At 28.2% G+C, this 18624-nt stretch overlaps 1 protein-coding gene and 1 long non-coding RNA gene across 2 annotated transcripts; one reads left to right on the top strand and one right to left on the bottom strand.

Moving 5' to 3' along the window:
• Positions 1–13972: 13972 nt before the first annotated feature.
• On the bottom strand, positions 13973–15635 carry LOC118648120. The gene is made up of 2 exons (XR_004965170.1): positions 15515–15635; positions 13973–14734 (listed from the first exon to the last, which is right to left on the bottom strand). It is a non-coding gene; the product is annotated as an uncharacterized LOC118648120 (long non-coding RNA).
• A 48-nt stretch (positions 15636–15683) lies between these two features.
• Positions 15684–16631, top strand: LOC118648118 (glycoprotein gp100-like). The gene is made up of 4 exons (XM_036294370.1): positions 15684–15771; positions 15845–16179; positions 16291–16433; positions 16515–16631. The coding sequence occupies exons 1-3, from the start codon at positions 15749–15751 to the stop codon at positions 16428–16430; spliced, it is 498 nt and encodes a 165-aa protein (XP_036150263.1). The 5' UTR covers positions 15684–15748; the 3' UTR covers positions 16431–16433; positions 16515–16631.
• Positions 16632–18624: the final 1993 nt, after the last annotated feature.

Below are 18624 nucleotides of genomic sequence, written 5' to 3' on the forward strand. Positions count from 1 at the left end.
TCTCAGTTTATATATTTTATGTAAATCCCACGAACTAATGGACGAAACTATCGCTTTAGTTAACAAATAGAATAAATTATGTGGATTTAATCTATAAATCGTGGAGCCCTAGACGGTTTAAACGACATTTAATAATTATGCTTTGAAGTTTAACCGGTCGTTTTTATCACATTGTCCATTTGAACCACAAAGGATATAAATCTGGAAAACACATCAAATCCAAATTCTTTTCACGATTATCTAAAGATGAATCTTGAATTTTTAACATTTGATACAAAGCATTCGCAGTTTTATTTTCTTTTTTTTCATACAGTGGATATATAGTATATTGCTCCTCGTAGTAACTATCACTTTCATCTTTTTGAGTTAACATAGCCTCACGCTGATGCAGTGTAACTTCTACGTGATCTGTTATCTCTTGCATTTGTAAATTTAAATTAACGGTTTACATTCATCATTAAATAAAATTTCTGCATCATTTTCTGTTTCTTGAATATAAAATTCTGCATTGTTGAGATTTCTAAATCTAATTCATTATGCGTATTGGGCAATACAATACCAGAATATAGGAAATTATTAATTTTCAACCATTTCAAAGCTTCATATATCTTTTTAAGATCCACTAAATCTTCCCAAATAATTTTTGATTTAGTTGGAAATTTCTTAGTAAAATACATAATTCATGATTTAAATTTATCGGATCAGTTTTAGAACATAATTATCAAAAGTCTCTTGTAAAGGAAGTGGTAAATGAAAAGTTGTACCTTTAACTTTTTGTATCTTTTGTCTCTCAGGAATTTTTTTATTAAAAACTGTTCCCATTTTAACCACAGTTTGAAAAGCTTTAGCCCTTTGTATAAGCATTTTTTCAAATTCGTTAAGAGACGATATTACCTCCGGCACATCGTTAGAGAAGAGATTATTCAAAATGCAATAAGCAGGCAACAAGCCGCTACGAAATTTTTTATCACAATAATGACATATGTATTGCGGATTAATGTTTTGTTGCTCTATATGGGCCAATAAATCTTTCCAAATTGGATTATTTTTACGTGTCTGAAGTTTACTAACTTCAGAAACATTTCTTTTATAACAAAGTCGTTCACATGACACACAACTATACCGCGGTGTGTCCAGTGAACGTTTTTTCAATGCTACAAACGCATTATGATATTTAGAAATAATATCATCATCACTCAAAATTACATCAGTTTGATGATATTTATACATATCTGCTTTTTCTTGTACTGAAGTTATAATTTGATTTAATTTATCAAGCTCACCAGAAGTTAATGCTTCGTCCAGCTCTAACATTTTTTTATAAAAACTGCGAAGTTGATAAATCAAACGTCTAACGTTTCTTACTTTTGGGAAATGATGGTGATAATAATTGCATTGGAATAAACATAGCTTTACAAAGATTTAAATCAGTATAACAGCTATGTGCGTGACCTTCTTAGCATCACCTAATTTCTTATCAAAAATTGTCACAGTACATTCATAAATTTTTGCATTAGTTCCGGTACGTTTTTTAAATTACATTTATTTACAGCTTGTAGGAATTTTTGATATCGATCAATCAGAAACAAATCCTTAATTTTACATAAAATACTGCACAACCACGATTTTTTTGCTCGTGCTTTTATCAACGGTAACGCATTAACAATTTGTCCTCTCATATTTAATATTAAAGATTCACTTATATTGGCTTCAGATGAAGTTATATTATGATACATAGAATCAGTAAAGTAATTCTCGGACGAAGCTGTATGTCTAGATATACCACATAACGCACTTAATTTATCATCAACTATAGAACATTCGGCAGCAACAGTCAAACATGTTTCTGATTTATTTTTAAGCAGATTTATGTTTTACTCATATTACGAATATAATTATTTCTAATATTAAAACATGAACGTACAATTTGTTCTGCTTTCAGTAGTTTTTCAATATAATCTTTACTGCAATCTGTAATTTTCTGTTTTGTGTAAAATATTTTAACAAACGTGTTAAAAGAACCGTGAATTTTTATAAAATTTGTTGATCGAAATTTTGCATATTTTTTATTAATATTTTTGGCAATATTATAATTTTCTCTACAAGTATGGATTCAGATTTTTTTTCTGGTAATATCGCTTATTGTAAAGCCATTTATGATCAGAAGATAATCCTTTTTGTCTTTCTCGTTCACACTCATAATTATAAAATAACGTATTCGTTTTTGTGCACGTTGCTTCTCTAAAATCTTTTTGTAATGACATCGTTTTTTAATACGATTATTTTCTAAATCTCGTTTATAACGTTCTATTTTTTTAGCGCGATTATTTTCTAAACTTTGTCTATAACGTTCTCTTTTTTAGCGCGATTATTTTCTAAATCTCGTTTGTATTGTTGTTGCTGCTTAGCGCGATTATTTAGTAAATCTCGTGTTGTATCGTTGTAGCTGTTTAGCACGATTATTTTGTAAGTCTCGTTTGTATCGTTGTAGCTGTTTAGCGCGATTATTCTCTAAATTCCGTTCATATCGACATCGCTTTTTAGCTCGATTATTTTCTAAATCCTGTTCATATCGCTGCCGTTTTTTAGCTCGACTATTTTTAAATCCTGTTGATATTGTCTTTGTTTTTTAGAACGATAACCTTCTAATTTTTCATCATAATACACTTGGTTGTTATTATGTTTATTGTTTTCTGGCTGATATTGTTTATTTTTATTAATATGCCCTAATTCAGAATTAGATTCCGAATATTTATAATTTTTCTCATTTATATCTTGAATGTTTATTTTTTCTTGTTTGTTACCACTACACATGTATTACTAAAAGTATTATTAACCTCATGGTTAATATTTTCAATATATAATTCACTTTCCAACCCTTTATCAACCTTTTCAACCTTTTCAACATAAATATCATTTATTATTGATTGTACGTATTTTTTTGTGTAAACTTTGCGTTTTTATTAAAAAATTGTTATTTAATTCTTCCTTAGTTTGCTGAGAATCATAACTTTCTAGAAATTGATTTAATTTCTGTTGTTTTTCTTCATATTGACATTGTGTATGTATCGTTTTAGTCTCTTCAGCTTTTACTACTGTTGACGAAAATTCTTTCAAAGCAGAATATTTTAAATCTGGAGGAAAGCGTTCTATTTTATTAGATTCAAACATTTGTATTAAATGCGAACGCATTAGACTAACATCATATCTAACATTTTCGGGTTTAGTGTTAAAAAATAACGAAACAGCAAATGCTATTGCAAAAAACACCACAATCATGCGTATTTGGTTGTTCTTGCACCAAAGGAAATTTTACAGGATACTTAATAAAGTCATACGTTGGAAATAATTTTTCCAAAAATTGTTTCTGACACTCACTTAACATTTTTGAATTAAAAGAATCATAAACATATATAGCCTTAGTATCATAATAACAACATGTCCAATGTATTCCCAATCTTGTAACAGGTAAATCTGTATATGCTTCTTATTGGTCGGTACCGGTTGCACTCTATCTATTCTTTGTACTAGCCATGTTCCAACTGGTCTATAAGCTGAATATTTTTCAACAAGATAATTAAAATGATCCATATGCAAATCATTTAACCATCCATTTTGAACAATAATACTTTTTTGTTCTAACGACAGCGTCATTTCTCGTTGACGTTTCTCTTTATTAAAATATTTAATTCCAAAATTGTTTTATATTGCAAATGATTATTAACAAATTTATTTTCTATATCCTTGTTTATGTCGTAAACTTTTCCATTTCTTTCTTTGTTATTACAATCGTTATTTTTTACACACAATTCATTTTGAGATTTATTAAAGCTCAATATAAATATCACTCACAGATTGTATCTGTTCTTTTGATATTGTGTTGAAAAGTGCAAACTTTTTTGATTCAATTTCTGTGCTTGCGTCTTTTCACTTTGACGTTTATTACGTAAACGAACCGCTTCAGCCTCTTTTGCTCTTATTACTGCTAACGGAAACACTGTCTGAGGCACACCATACGTAAGATCTTGAGGAAAATGCTCAATTTTATTGAACTTAAAAAGATCTAATAAGTGCGAGCGCATTTACTAACATTATATCTTACTTTTTCGGGTTTAACATTAAATAATAATGAAGTAGCAAAAAGCTATTGCAAAAACGCCACAATCGCTACAATTTGGTTGTGTTGCACATTTGAAATATTACAGGCTTTTTATCAAAAGGATAAAATGGAAATAATCGTTTCAAAACTTGTTCATGACGTTTGTGCAATTTCTTTTTATTGAACGAATCAAAAATTATATATCTTTTGTATCATAATAACAGCACACCCAATGTCCATTTACATTCAATAGCTCGTGTAACTTATATAAATTCTAATGAACTATCATAAGTATCTAAATCGAAATCAGAACTATTAAAATTAGTATATGTTTTCATTTTCTGACATAGACGGTATTGTATCAAGAATATAAGTTTGCAACGTACTAACGGGTTTATAGCTTGAATTATTTTTTAAAAGATGATTAAAATGCTCCATATGCATATCTTCTAACCATCCACCTTGAACAATAATACTTTCTTCTTCTAACGAGATTATTACTCGCTCTTTAGTTTGCATAGACATTTTTATTCAAAATAATTATATATAACTAATAAACAACCAATTTTATTATGGCGCACAACAGCCCTTTTATAGGCACGTAGTTTTTTTATGTAGACGCACAGCAGCCTTTTTATGTAAACGCGCAGCAACCTTTATGTAAGCGCACAGCAGCCCTTGTATAGGCACGTAGCAGCTTTTATGTAGGCGCAAAGCAGCCTTTTTATAGGGGCAACAGCAACCTTTCTTATGTAGACGCACAGCAGCCCTTTTATAGGCGGGTTTTTTATGTAGGCCCACAGCAACCTTTATATAGGCGCGCAGCAGCCTTTATGTAGGCGCGCAGCAGCCTTTATGTAGGCGCAAAGCAGCCTTTTTATAGGCGCTCAGCCAGCCTTTCTTATGTAAGCGCACAGCAGCTCTTTTATAAGCGCACAGCAGCCTTTTTTATAGGCGCACAGCAGCCGTTTTTTGTAAGCGCACAGCAAGCCTTTCTTATGTAGGCGCACAGCAGCTCTTTTATAAGCGCACAGCAGCCTTTTTTATAGGCGCACAGCAGCCGTTTTTTGTAAGCGCACAGCAGCCTTTTTATTGGCGCAACAGCAGCCGTTTTTTTGTAAGCACCAAAGCAGCTATCCTATAAATATATTAAAAATCAAAGAAAGGAAAGAAAGATAAAGTAGTAGATAGTATAAAAATAAAGATATGTAACAACAAAAATATACGGAAAAAAAAAGAAATAAAGAAATAAAAGAAAGATAAAGATATGTACCACAAAAAATAAGGAACGGAGAAAGAAAAAGAAACAAGGCAAGAGAAAAAAGTATAAATCTTACCTCTTTAAACCGTAAACAGTACGAGTGTCTATAACTAAAAAATAAAAGGAAAAAAGGCATTATTACATATAAAGCCTTGTCTACAATAGCCGTAGTAATAAAGCTATAAAGTCATTGCAAGATAAGTTTTAAGTCGGATCTACAATAGGTATAGTAAACCTTAAGGGCCGATTTTACCAACTGCGGTTACCTTAACTGGCCGGTTATTCCATTAGAATTGACCAATCGTATTTGTTGTTAAACAAATTAACAAATTCGATTGGTCAATTCCAATGAAATAACCGACCGGTTAAGGTAACCGGAGTTAATGAAATCGACCCTAAGCCATAAAGAATTAACTAATTATTCGATATTCTTCGCACATTCAGTTATAATTGGTCAAGATTTAAGGCATAAAGCTTAATACATATTGTAGATCCTATTGTAAATCCAGCCTTAGGTTCATTAACTGTCGCAAATTTCAACGACCTTAGACTACCTTATTATCTTAGTACTTTACTACCTCACCGAACCTTAACAATTAAGTTACACGAGTTAAATGTTAAGCAAAATATTTAGGACCAGAATATTTTAAAAGCAGGCAAATAGACAATTATTTTAATGTGCACACCAGTATCGCCACAGTAACAAACGAGTTACACAAATTAAATACTGAGGAAATAATTCGTGACCACAGTACTTTAAGAATAGATAAATGGACAATTTCATTTAGATACCAAAGTCGATAGAGCAAAAAATAGATAGAGTGCAACCGATACCGACCAATAAAAAGCATATACAGATATTACCTGTTATGAGTGGTTGGGTATACATTGGGTAAGATTGGGAATACATTGGACATGTTGTTATTATTATAATACTAAGGCTATATATGTTTGATTCTTTTAATTCAAGAATGTTAAGTAAATGTCAGAAACAATTTTTGGAAAAATTATTCCCAACGTGTAACTTTATTATTAAGTATCCGTAAAATTTCCTTTGGTGTAAGAACAAACAAATACGCATGATTGTGTTTTTGCAATAGCATTTGCTATTTCGTTATTAAAACCAGCAAATGCAACAGAAAATACAATGTTGTGGCGTTTTTGCAATAGCTTTTGCTACTTCATTATTATTTAATGTTAAACCCGAAAAAGTAAGATATAATGTTAGTAAAATGCGCTCGCACTTATTAGATCTTTTTAAGTTTAATAAAATTGAGCATTTTCCTCAAGATCTTACGTATGGTGTGCCTCAGACAGTGTTTCCGTTAACAGTAATAAGAGCAAAAGAGGCTGAAGCGGGTTCGTTTACGTAATAAACGTCAAAGTGAAAAGACGCAAGCACAGAAATTGAATCAACAAAAAGTTTGCACTTTTCAACAAATATCAAAAGAACAGGTACAATCTGTGAGTGATATTTATATTGAGCAGTTTAATAAATCTCAAAATGAATTGTGTGTAAAAAATAACGATTGTAATAACAAAGAAAGAAATGGAAAAGTTTACGACATAAACAAGGATATAGAAAATAAATTTGTTAATAATCATTTGCAATATAAAAAACAATTTTGGAATTAAATATTTTAATAAAGAGAAACATCAACAAGAAATGACGCTGTCGTTAGAACAAAAAAGTATTATTGTTCAAAATGGATGGTTAAATGATTTGCATATGGATCATTTTAATTATCTTGTTGAAAAATATTCAGCTTATAGACCAGTTGGAACATGGCTAGTACAAAGAATAGATAGAGTGCAACCGGGTACCGACCAATAAGAAGCATATACAGATATTACCTGTTACAAGATTGGGAATACATTGGACATGTTGTTATTATGATACTAAGGCTATATATGTTTATGATTCTTTTAATTCAAAAATGTTAAGTGAGTGTCAGAAACAATTTTGGAAAAATTATTCCCAACGTATAACTTTATTATTAAGTATCCTGTAAAATTTCCTTTGGTGCAAGAACAAACAAATACGCATAATTGTGTTTTTGCAATAGCATTTGCTATTTCGTTATTAAAACAGCAAATGCAACAGAAAATACAATGTTTATCGTTATTGGTATAGAAATGTTTTTTATTTAGCCTTGTTCCAAGATATGTAAATATCGAATTAGATGCTCTTTCGGTTTAAAACACCGTTTCAAACATAAATACCGGTAGCACAACGTCCTTCAAGAGTAAACTACTATTAAAAAATTAAGTTCTTAATGAACGGTGTGCAAATGAATTGTGCGCAAGATATCGTGTCCAAAAAACACTGTGTGCAATGCACCGTTTCCATTTGAACCATGTCCAAGTGAGTGCCACCCATTAAAAAATTCAGATAATTTTTAGTATTAATTTTTCGCAATTGACGTCACATTTTCTAAATGAGTAGCTAGTGCTCTCAATTTCTTGCAATTTAAAATATAATCATTGAAATATAAACACGTCCAATAAAGACAAAATTGACACTTAAGAAAAACCAAAAAGCAATGGTCAAAACATTAATTGTGTTACATACAACACCTAATAAAGTTACAACCAAATACGCATGATTGTGTTTTTGCAATAGCATTTGCTATTTCGTTATTAAAACAGCAAATGCAACAGAAAATACAATGTTTATCGTTATTGGTATGGAAATGTTTTTTATTTAGCCTTGTTCCAAGATATGTAAATATCGAATTAGATGCTCTTTCGGTTTAAACACCGTTTCAACATAAATACCGGTAGCACAACGTCCTACAAGAGTAAACTGCTATTAAAAAATTAAGTTCTTAATGAACGGTGTGCAAATGAATTGTGCGCAAAATATCGTGTCCAAAAACACTGTGTGCAAATGCACCGTTTCCATTTGAACCATGTCCAAGTGAGTGCCACCCATTAAAAAATTCAGATAATTTTTAGTATTAATTTTTCGCAATTGACGTCACATTTTCTAAATGAGTAGCTAGTGCTCTCAATTTCTTGCAATTTAAAATATAATCATTGAAATATAAACACGTCCAATAAAAGACAAAATTGACACTTAAGAAAAACCAAAAAGCAATGGTCAAAACATTAATTGTGTTACATACAACACCTAATAAAGTTACAACCAAATACGCATGATTGTGTTTTTGCAATAGCATTTGCTATTTCGTTATTAAAACAGCAAATGCAACAGAAAATACAATGTTTATCGTTATTGGTATGGAAATGTTTTTTATTTAGCCTTGTTCCAAGATATGTAAATATCGAATTAGATGCTCTTTTCGGTTTAAACACCGTTTTCAACATAAATACCGGTAGCACAACGTCCTACAAGAGTAAACTGCTATTAAAAAATTAAGTTCTTAATGAACGGTGTGCAAATGAATTGTGCGCAAAATATCGTGTCCAAAAACACTGTGTGCAAATGCACTGTTTCCATTTGAACCATGTCCAAGTGAGTGCCACCCATTAAAAAATTCAGATAATTTTTTAGTATTAATTTTTCGCAATTGACGTCACATTTTCTAAATGAGTAGCTAGTGCTCTCGATTTCTTGCAATTTAAAATATAATCATTAAAATATAAACACGTCCAATAAAAGACAAAATTGACACTTAAGAAAAACCAAAAAGCAATGATCGAAACATTAATTGTGTTACATACAACACCTAATAAAGTTTTACCATCACTGATGAAAACATATTACTGAAATATTTTACTGAAAATTTTTTCTCAATTGATCCTTTTTAATTAAGATTTATTAAGATTCATTAAAATTAATTAAAATTAATTAAATTTTATTTAAATTCTTTAAGATTCATTAAAATTCAAAAATTTATTTTTTTGCTAAATAACAATAAAATAAATTTAATAAATTTTAATGAATCTTAAAGAACTTTAATAAAATTTAATTAATTTAAATTAATTTTAACCAATCTTAATAAGTTTTAATGGATTTTAAATAAATTTAATAAAATTCAATAAAATGGATCAATTAAGAGTGATTTTCAATAAAATATTTTTATAAGGAAGTCTAATCAACAACAAGGAGTTTATGGAATTTATCATTATTATTAATGTGTTTGTGAACTGAATCATAGAAGAAAATACTAAGGTACACAAAATTTTCATTTTTTGTTTAGAATAAGTATTATAAGATTAATACTTTGTGTTATGTTCTATTTTTAGTTATTTAAAAAAAAAGAGAGGAAGAAGCACTTTATTAAAACCTAAAATAGAAGAATAGAAAAGTAAGGAAAAAGAGATATAATTAACTTCAAAGCTTAGAATTTACACTGTACTCCACAAAATATATGAACCTCAAAGGTATCAAATAATGAAATTTTACCAAGAAAAATGATAAAAAGAAGTGAACAGTTTATTTTTTAAGTCAAAAAGTATCTGTATTATAACTTGTTCCGAGGAATTTTTTGCAAATGTGTGGCTTTTAAAAATAACATACAACTATCTTTTTTAAATTATTGAAAATTACAACAAGATATAAAAACACGTCACCCAGCTGACCTGCCGATAACCTAGTCACAGACTGCAATATCAGAGATATGTTTATATGGATACCCAAGAATTATCTGTACGTCTTAGTCTATTTAATAACTATCATACATTCAATGCAAACTGGACATGTTGAAGACACAGAAATAGAAATATACAGATAAGATTTAGTCAAATCAAAAAATTAAAACGCAAGTATTTAAATACATTATTGTTCCCAAAACAATTTATTAACATTCACAAAGATCACATTCAAACAATTTTTTATTTGCAGTTAAATTGTTATTGTACTTTTATAATTACATTTATTATTCATTTACAGTTATTAATAATAAACCTATTTTGTCCGTGTTAACTGTAAAATAGCAATATATATGCTATATTAAATAATACAAAAGAATGAAAAGTAAAATATGGAATTACGTATCAGTTTATATTTAAAAAGAAAACTCAATCATTTTGTAGTCTTCCGTCTCATGTATGCCTTAATCAAAATTGTAAATAAAATTTTTTAATGTGATCTTTATGAATATATAAAAAGAATTGTATTAAATTGTTTCAACAAGAAAGTATTTAAATACTTACTTTTTAGTTTTTAATTTGACTAATAAACTTATCGGTATATTTCTGCGTCTTATCCATATTTCTGGCTCATAAAGAATACATGACTAATAAATTAAGGCATACAAATGATCTTTGGCATCCATATAAACACATCTTCTATATTACAGCCTATAATCCCATCATCGACAAACATCATCAGCTGAATGACATTATGGTCTATATACTTTTCTGAAATTGTTTCAGACAAGATTTCACGCTTTTTTACCTATTTCAATAATCTAAAAAAGATAATTGTATAATATCTTTAAGAGCCACACAGTTACAATAAAATATTTTTTGAATATGTGCAATGAAATATTTTTTTTAAATAAGAGACAAAATTGACACTTAAAAACCAAAAAGCAATGGTCGAAACATTGTGTTACATACAACATCTAATAAAGTTTTACCATCACTGATGAAAACATATTACTGAAATATTTTACTGAAAATTTTTCTCAATTGATCCCTTTTAATTAAGATTTATTAAGATTCGTTAAAATTAATTAAAATTAATTAAATTTTATTTAAATTCTTTAAAATTCATTAAAATTCAAAAATTTATTTTTTTTGCTAAATAACAATAAAATAAATTTAATAAATTTTAATGAATCTTAAAGAACTTTAATAAAATTTAATTAATTTAAATTAATTTTAACCAATCTTAATAAGTTTTAATGGATTTAAATAAATTTAATAAAATTCAATAAAATGGATCAATTAAGAGTGATTTTCAATAAAATATTTTTATAAGGAAGTCTAATCAACAACAAGGAGTTTATGGAATTTATCATTATTATTAATGTGTTGTGAACTGAATCATAGAAGAAAATACTAAGGTACACAAAATTTTCATTTTTTGTTTAGAATAAGTATTATAAGATTAATACTTTGTGTTATGTTCTATTTTTAGTTATTTAAAAAAAAAGAGGAAGAAGCACTTTATTAAAACCTAAAATAGAAGAATAGAAAAGTAAGGAAAAAGAGATATAATTAACTTCAAAGCTTAGAATTTACACTGTACTCCACAAAATATATGAACCTCAAAGGTATCAAATAATGAAATTTTACCAAGAAAAATGATAAAAAGAAGTGAACAGTTTATTTTTTAAGTCAAAAAGTATCTGTATTATAACTTGTTCCGAGGAATTTTTTGCAAATGTGTGGCTCTTAAAAATAACATACAACCATCTTTTTTAAATTATTGAAAAATTACAACAAGATATAAAAACCACGTCACCCAGCTGACCTGCCGATAACCTAGTCACAGACTGCAATATCAGAGATATGTTTATATGGATACCCAAGAATTATCTGTACGTCTTAGTCTATTTAATAATTATCATACATTCAATGCAAACTGGACATGTTGAAGACACAAAAATAGAAATATACAGATAAGATTTAGTCAAATCAAAAAATTAAAACGCAAGTATTTAAATACATTATTGTTCCCAAAACAATTTATTAACATTCACAAAGATCACATTCAAACAATTTTTTATTTGCAGTTAAATTGTTATTGTACTTTTATAATTACATTTATTATTCATTTACAGTTATTAATAATAAACCTATTTTGTCCGTGTTAACTGTAAAATAGCAATATATATGCTATATTAAATTAATACAAAAAGAATGAAAAGTAAAATATGGAATTACGTATCAGTTTATATTTAAAAAGAAAACTCAATCATTTTGTAGTCTTCCGTCTCATGTATGCCTCAATCAAAATTGTAAATAAAATTTTTTAATGTGATCTTTATGAATATATAAAAAGAATTGTATTAAATTGTTTCAACAAGAAAGTATTTAAATACTTACTTTTTAGTTTTAATTTGACTAATAAACTTATCGGTATATTTCTGCGTCTTATCCATATTTCTGGCTCATAAAGAATACATGACTAAATAAATTAAGGCATACAAATGATCTTTGGCATCCATATAAACACATCTTCTATATTACAGCCTATAATCCCATCATCGACAAACATCATCAGCTGAATGACATTATGGTCTATATACTTTTCTGAAATTGTTTCAGACAAGATTTCACGCTTTTTACCTATTTCAATAATCTAAAAAAGATAATTGTATAATATCTTTAAGAGCCACACAGTTACAATAAAATATTTTTTTGAATATGTGCAATGAAATATTTTTTTTAAATAAGAGACAAAATTGACACTTAAAAACCAAAAAGCAATGGTCGAAACATTGTGTTACATACAACATCTAATAAAGTTTTACCATCACTGATGAAAACATATTACTGAAATATTTTACTGAAAATTTTTCTCAATTGATCCCTTTTAATTAAGATTTATTAAGATTCGTTAAAATTAATTAAAATTAATTAAATTTTATTTAAATTCTTTAAAATTCATTAAAATTCAAAAATTTATTTTTTTTGCTAAATAACAATAAAATAAATTTAATAAATTTTAATGAATCTTAAAGAACTTTAATAAAATTTAATTAATTTAAATTAATTTTAACCAATCTTAATAAGTTTTAATGGATTTAAATAAATTTAATAAAATTCAATAAAATGGATCAATTAAGAGTGATTTTCAATAAAATATTTTTATAAGGAAGTCTAATCAACAACAAGGAGTTTATGGAATTTATCATTATTATTAATGTGTTGTGAACTGAATCATAGAAGAAAATACTAAGGTACACAAAATTTTCATTTTTTGTTTAGAATAAGTATTATAAGATTAATACTTTGTGTTATGTTCTATTTTTAGTTATTTAAAAAAAAAGAGGAAGAAGCACTTTATTAAAACCTAAAATAGAAGAATAGAAAAGTAAGGAAAAAGAGATATAATTAACTTCAAAGCTTAGAATTTACACTGTACTCCACAAAATATATGAACCTCAAAAGTATCAAATAATGAAATTTTACCAAGAAAAATGATAAAAAGAAGTGAACAGTTTATTTTTTAAGTCAAAAAGTATCTGTATTATAACTTGTTCCGAGGAATTTTTTGCAAATGTGTGGCTCTTAAAAATAACATACAACCATCTTTTTTAAATTATTGAAAAATTACAACAAGATATAAAAACCACGTCACCCAGCTGACCTGCCGATAACCTAGTCACAGACTGCAATATCAGAGATATGTTTATATGGATACCCAAGAATTATCTGTACGTCTTAGTCTATTTAATAACTATCATACATTCAATGCAAACTGGACATGTTGAAGACACAAAAATAGAAATATACAGATAAGATTTAGTCAAATCAAAAAATTAAAACGCAAGTATTTAAATACATTATTGTTCCCAAAACAATTTATTAACATTCACAAAGATCACATTCAAACAATTTTTTATTTGCAGTTAAATTGTTATTGTACTTTTATAATTACATTTATTATTCATTTACAGTTATTAATAATAAACCTATTTTGTCCGTGTTAACTGTAAAATAGCAATATATATGCTATATTAAATTAATACAAAAAGAATGAAAAGTAAAATATGGAATTACGTATCAGTTTATATTTAAAAAGAAAACTCAATCATTTTGTAGTCTTCCGTCTCATGTATGCCTCAATCAAAATTGTAAATAAAATTTTTTAATGTGATCTTTATGAATATATAAAAAGAATTGTATTAAATTGTTTCAACAAGAAAGTATTTAAATACTTACTTTTTAGTTTTAATTTGACTAATAAACTTATCGGTATATTTCTGCGTCTTATCCATATTTCTGGCTCACAAAGAATACATGACTAAAAAGACTAAGGCATACAAATGATCTTTGGGATTCATATAAACACATCTTCTACATTACAGCCTATAATCCCATCATCGACAAACAAGTCATCATCAGCTGAATGACATTATGGTCTATATACTTTTCTAAAATTGTTTCAGACAAGTTTTCTCGCTTTTTACCTATTTTAAAAATCTAAAAAAGATAATTCTATAATAACTATCATACATTCAATACATTCAATTCAACTTTAAGAACCATACAGTTACAATAAAATATTTTTTTGACTATGTGCAATGAAATATTCTTTTAAATAAAATTATAATACTTGTAACTATTCTCTTACCTGGTATGTCATAAGATAATGATAATAGATAAACTATAAAGTACAGCTTCAAATATTCCTTTTGATATACAATTCCAATTCTCTATATAATGGTTCGCTGAATTTAAAACATGATGAACCTCAGTGAACTTCTTATCAACAACAGCATATACACCGGCTTAAAAAAAAGAAAATTTTATTGTAACCAACAATTTTTTCATAATAAAATTTCTTATTGTTACTTTTAAATTCCAAGCTTTGAAGTTATTAATTATATTTCTATCCTCCACAATATAATTCATGATATAACATGCAAATTATGATGATAATAATAATAATAATAATAATAATAATAATAATAATAATAATAATAATAATAATAACAATAAAAGAAAAACTTTAATTATCGCGATATCTTCGCTTGTAAATTACGTTGCAGAAAAACACTTTTATTATATAAATCGGATACTATTCATTAAATTTAATTAAAAATTAATCAATTTTGCCGTTATTGAGATCTGATAATTTATAAATCTTGTAAACGATGTCTCGCGTAACAGAGACAACGGTGTTACCTCGCTTGCGCGTACACTTAGAGTGCGAGGCACTACCGACCTTATTGACAATTTCCACAAATATTTTTATAATATTTATATATGCTACGAAATTATTTATTTTAGAATTTTAATGTAATAATATTAGACAGAAGCAAGCAAACGTTAAAAAACGCAGTAATTATATAATACAAATACTAAAAATTAGAACAAAGATATACATAACAATAAATACACTCAATAATAAAATATTAACATATTTAATTGTAAAAGCATAGTAAAATACCTGATTATCAAATAAATATATAAACATATCAAAACATGAATAACATAACCACATTTTACTCTAAATGTCTGTTTGCTTTTACCTAAAAAAATAAAAATGAGACATTTTTTAAACTTACAAAAATACAATTTTGAATATCCTCCTCTCACTTTAATAACCAAATCCGAAGAATAATCACCACTAATCACCACTAATCACCATTTGAACGGCCATAAACTTTATAAAGATGCATTAGCAAACATCAATGAAGTGTCCCCATGTATCTATTCATAAAAATGAATTTAATAAACAATTGAGGCTGGTCTTCCGTAAAGACACTTGGTTGCTAAAGAAATAAACAGTTATCAACAAGATGGCTACAAGGAAAGATAAAACGTAAGTATTAATGAAACACAATATTAAAATATAAAATATATAGAATAAATAAATAATAAAATTTATGTTACAGAATAAATATGGAAATTGATGAACAAGACGAACAGATTTTTGCACATGCAGCTGATCGTTTTGATCAGCTACATGTACAAAAAAGAACAAAAAAAGTTCAACCGGCGATGGCGGTGCCGAAAACATCGGGAACAATTCACCCGCCTTCAGCTCCGGCTCCGACTACGACCCCAGCTTTGACTACAGCCCCAGCTCCGACTACGGCCCCGGCTCCGGCCCCGACTACGGTCCCGGCTTCGGCCTCGTCTTCGACCCCAATTCCAACACCGGAACCGGTCCCGCCCCCGAACCCGGACCCGGCTCTACCGCCATTAAAAGACGAGAAAAACGAAAAACGTAAGTACAACAGAAATATAATTTTCTTTAACATTATTAATAATACTAATTAATCTCTAACCCTAACCTAGTATAGTATATTAATAAAATATATTGTATTTTTTATTACAGCTCGTCGGTGGCAACGAGGAGGTCGAAATCGCAAAGGCCGCGGAGGACAAGAAGGCCGTGGAGGCCGTGGAGGTCGTGGAGGCCGTGGACGAGGCCGTGGGCGCGACCTAAGAAATGTTTTCTATTTTACCTGTTCATAAGAAGTAAGTAAAATATTAATAAACAAAAATTAAACAATGAAATATTTAAAAATATTTAACATTAAATTGTATATTTGTTTACAGAGGATTCAACCTCCGCCTCCAGCTCCGGCACCAACCCCAACTCCGTCGAAAAATAAATAGCTTAATAAATGTAAAGCTTAATAAATGTAAAAAAAACTTAATAAATAAAAAAAATATATAAAATAAAATTCATATAAAAAATAATATTCTGTGAGAGAGAGAATGCATGTGTGTGTGCATGTGCATTTGTGAAAGTGAGAAAAAGAGAGTGAAAAAGACAGAATGAGAGAGAGAGAGAGAGAGAGAGAGACGAGAAAAAAGAGAATGTGTAAAAGAAAGAGAGTGAAGGAAGGAAAGAGAGAGACAAACAGACAACAGGATAAAAGGGATAGAGAGAGTAGGAAACAGAAAAAGGGGGGAGAAGGGCTGAGACACAGAAAGAGTGAAAGAGACAGAGAGAGAAGGATATTAAACATTTTTTTCAAAGAGAGGGAAAGAGAAAAAGTGTATGTGTGTGTGTCGTACGCTACGTATTTATGAATGAAAGTGTGAGAAAGAGAGTGAAAGAGACAAAGAGAGAGAGAAAGAGTGATACGAAGAAGGAAGAGAGACAGAGTGAGAGAGTCAAAGAAAAGAAGGGGAGACACAGAAAGAGTAATAAGTGAACCATGAAAGCGATTGATTGATAATGCTTTATCGTGACAGTAAGTTCTCGCAATGAGCTACAAGAAATTATTGCACATTGCTTCGTCTTGGAACAATTGTGTAATAATTTATTATTATTATTATGTATATACTGAAAAATCGCAGAATAATCAAAAGTAAGAAAGTCTCTCTTTTCTAATAACATTGTATAATAATTTATAATATGTGTATACTAATAATTAATCAAGAGGCATGGTAGTATGTATACATGTATATACATATGTTATGTATAATATATTATTATGTATATATGTACATATATATGAATGTGTGTGCGTAATTTATCTCTTTCTCTTTCTCTCTCTTTTTCTTTATGTAAGTAATGCTTCTTTTTTTTAATTATTTATATTCTAGGATAAGATTCAGCTCGAGTATGGATATGTCTTTCCAGGATGCTACGCACTTCAGTTTCACACAAGTTATAAATATATAGTAGGCAAGAATTTTGTGAATACTACTTATCGACGAGTCGAAGTTAAGGAACCACAAGTTTTTTGCAGATCAGACCAATAATTTAACGTCAAGTAAAGGTACAGAAATAAGATCTTTCTTACATTTTTTTAGAATAATATTTGAGATAATATTTTATCATTTTTTAAGAAATGTGTCCATTTAGAACGATTTGCTATTGTAAAAAAATTAAATAAATTTTGCATGATTAAATATGTATATACCGAAAAATCGCAGAATAACCAAAAATATGAAAGTCTTTCTTTCCTTATAACATCGTATAATAATTTATATGTGTATACTAATAAGTAATATGTATACACGTGTATACATATAATATGTATATACATATATATGATTGTGTGTGCGTAATTTATCTCGTTCTCTATCTCTCTCTTTTTTTTACGTAAGTAATGCTTTCCTTTTTTAATTATTTATATTCTAGGATAAGATTGAGCTCAAGTATGGATATGTCTTTTCAGGATGCTACGCATTTCAGTTTCACACAAGTTTACATAAATATATAGTAGTCAAGAATTTTTTGAACACTATTTATCGTCGAAGTTAAAGAACCACAAGTCATTTGCAGATCAGACGAATATTCTAACGTTAAGTAAAGGTACAGACATAAGACCTTTCTTACATTTTTTTAGAATAATATTCTAAGAAATATGTCCATTTAGAAACGATTTGATATTGTAAAAAAATTAAATAAATATTGCATGATACATATTTACAGACAAAATTTCATATTAGATGTTACACTAACACCAAATACAGGAGACAATCTTCTTATATCATTAAGAGAGCACTTCGAGCACTTCTTTGCTGAATGCAGTATTTGTTGTAAGGTGTCTTAATATAATATAATAATTAATATTATTTTCACTAACGTTTGATTAATTACGTATGTTTATATTTATTTGATGGCATTGCAGGTTTGAATAAATTGAAGAATTAAAAATAGAGAATACAATAAACGTGAACAATCCATTTTTAGATTTTTCTCCTCACG

The sequence above is a fragment of the Monomorium pharaonis genome, unplaced genomic scaffold (assembly GCF_013373865.1).
Source record: "Monomorium pharaonis isolate MP-MQ-018 unplaced genomic scaffold, ASM1337386v2 scaffold_187, whole genome shotgun sequence".
Classification (NCBI taxonomy): domain Eukaryota; kingdom Metazoa; phylum Arthropoda; class Insecta; order Hymenoptera; family Formicidae; genus Monomorium; species Monomorium pharaonis.

Excerpts from the sequence above, each read along its gene's own strand:
- LOC118648118 (XM_036294370.1), top strand. The coding sequence starts at position 15,749 with ATGGCTACAAGGAAAGATAAAAC. Across the intron at positions 15,772-15,844 it reads GCTACAAGGAAAGATAAAAC|AATAAATATGGAAATTGATG; the intron begins GTAAGTATTAAT and ends TTTATGTTACAG. Across the intron at positions 16,180-16,290 it reads AGACGAGAAAAACGAAAAAC|CTCGTCGGTGGCAACGAGGA; the intron begins GTAAGTACAACA and ends TTTTTATTACAG.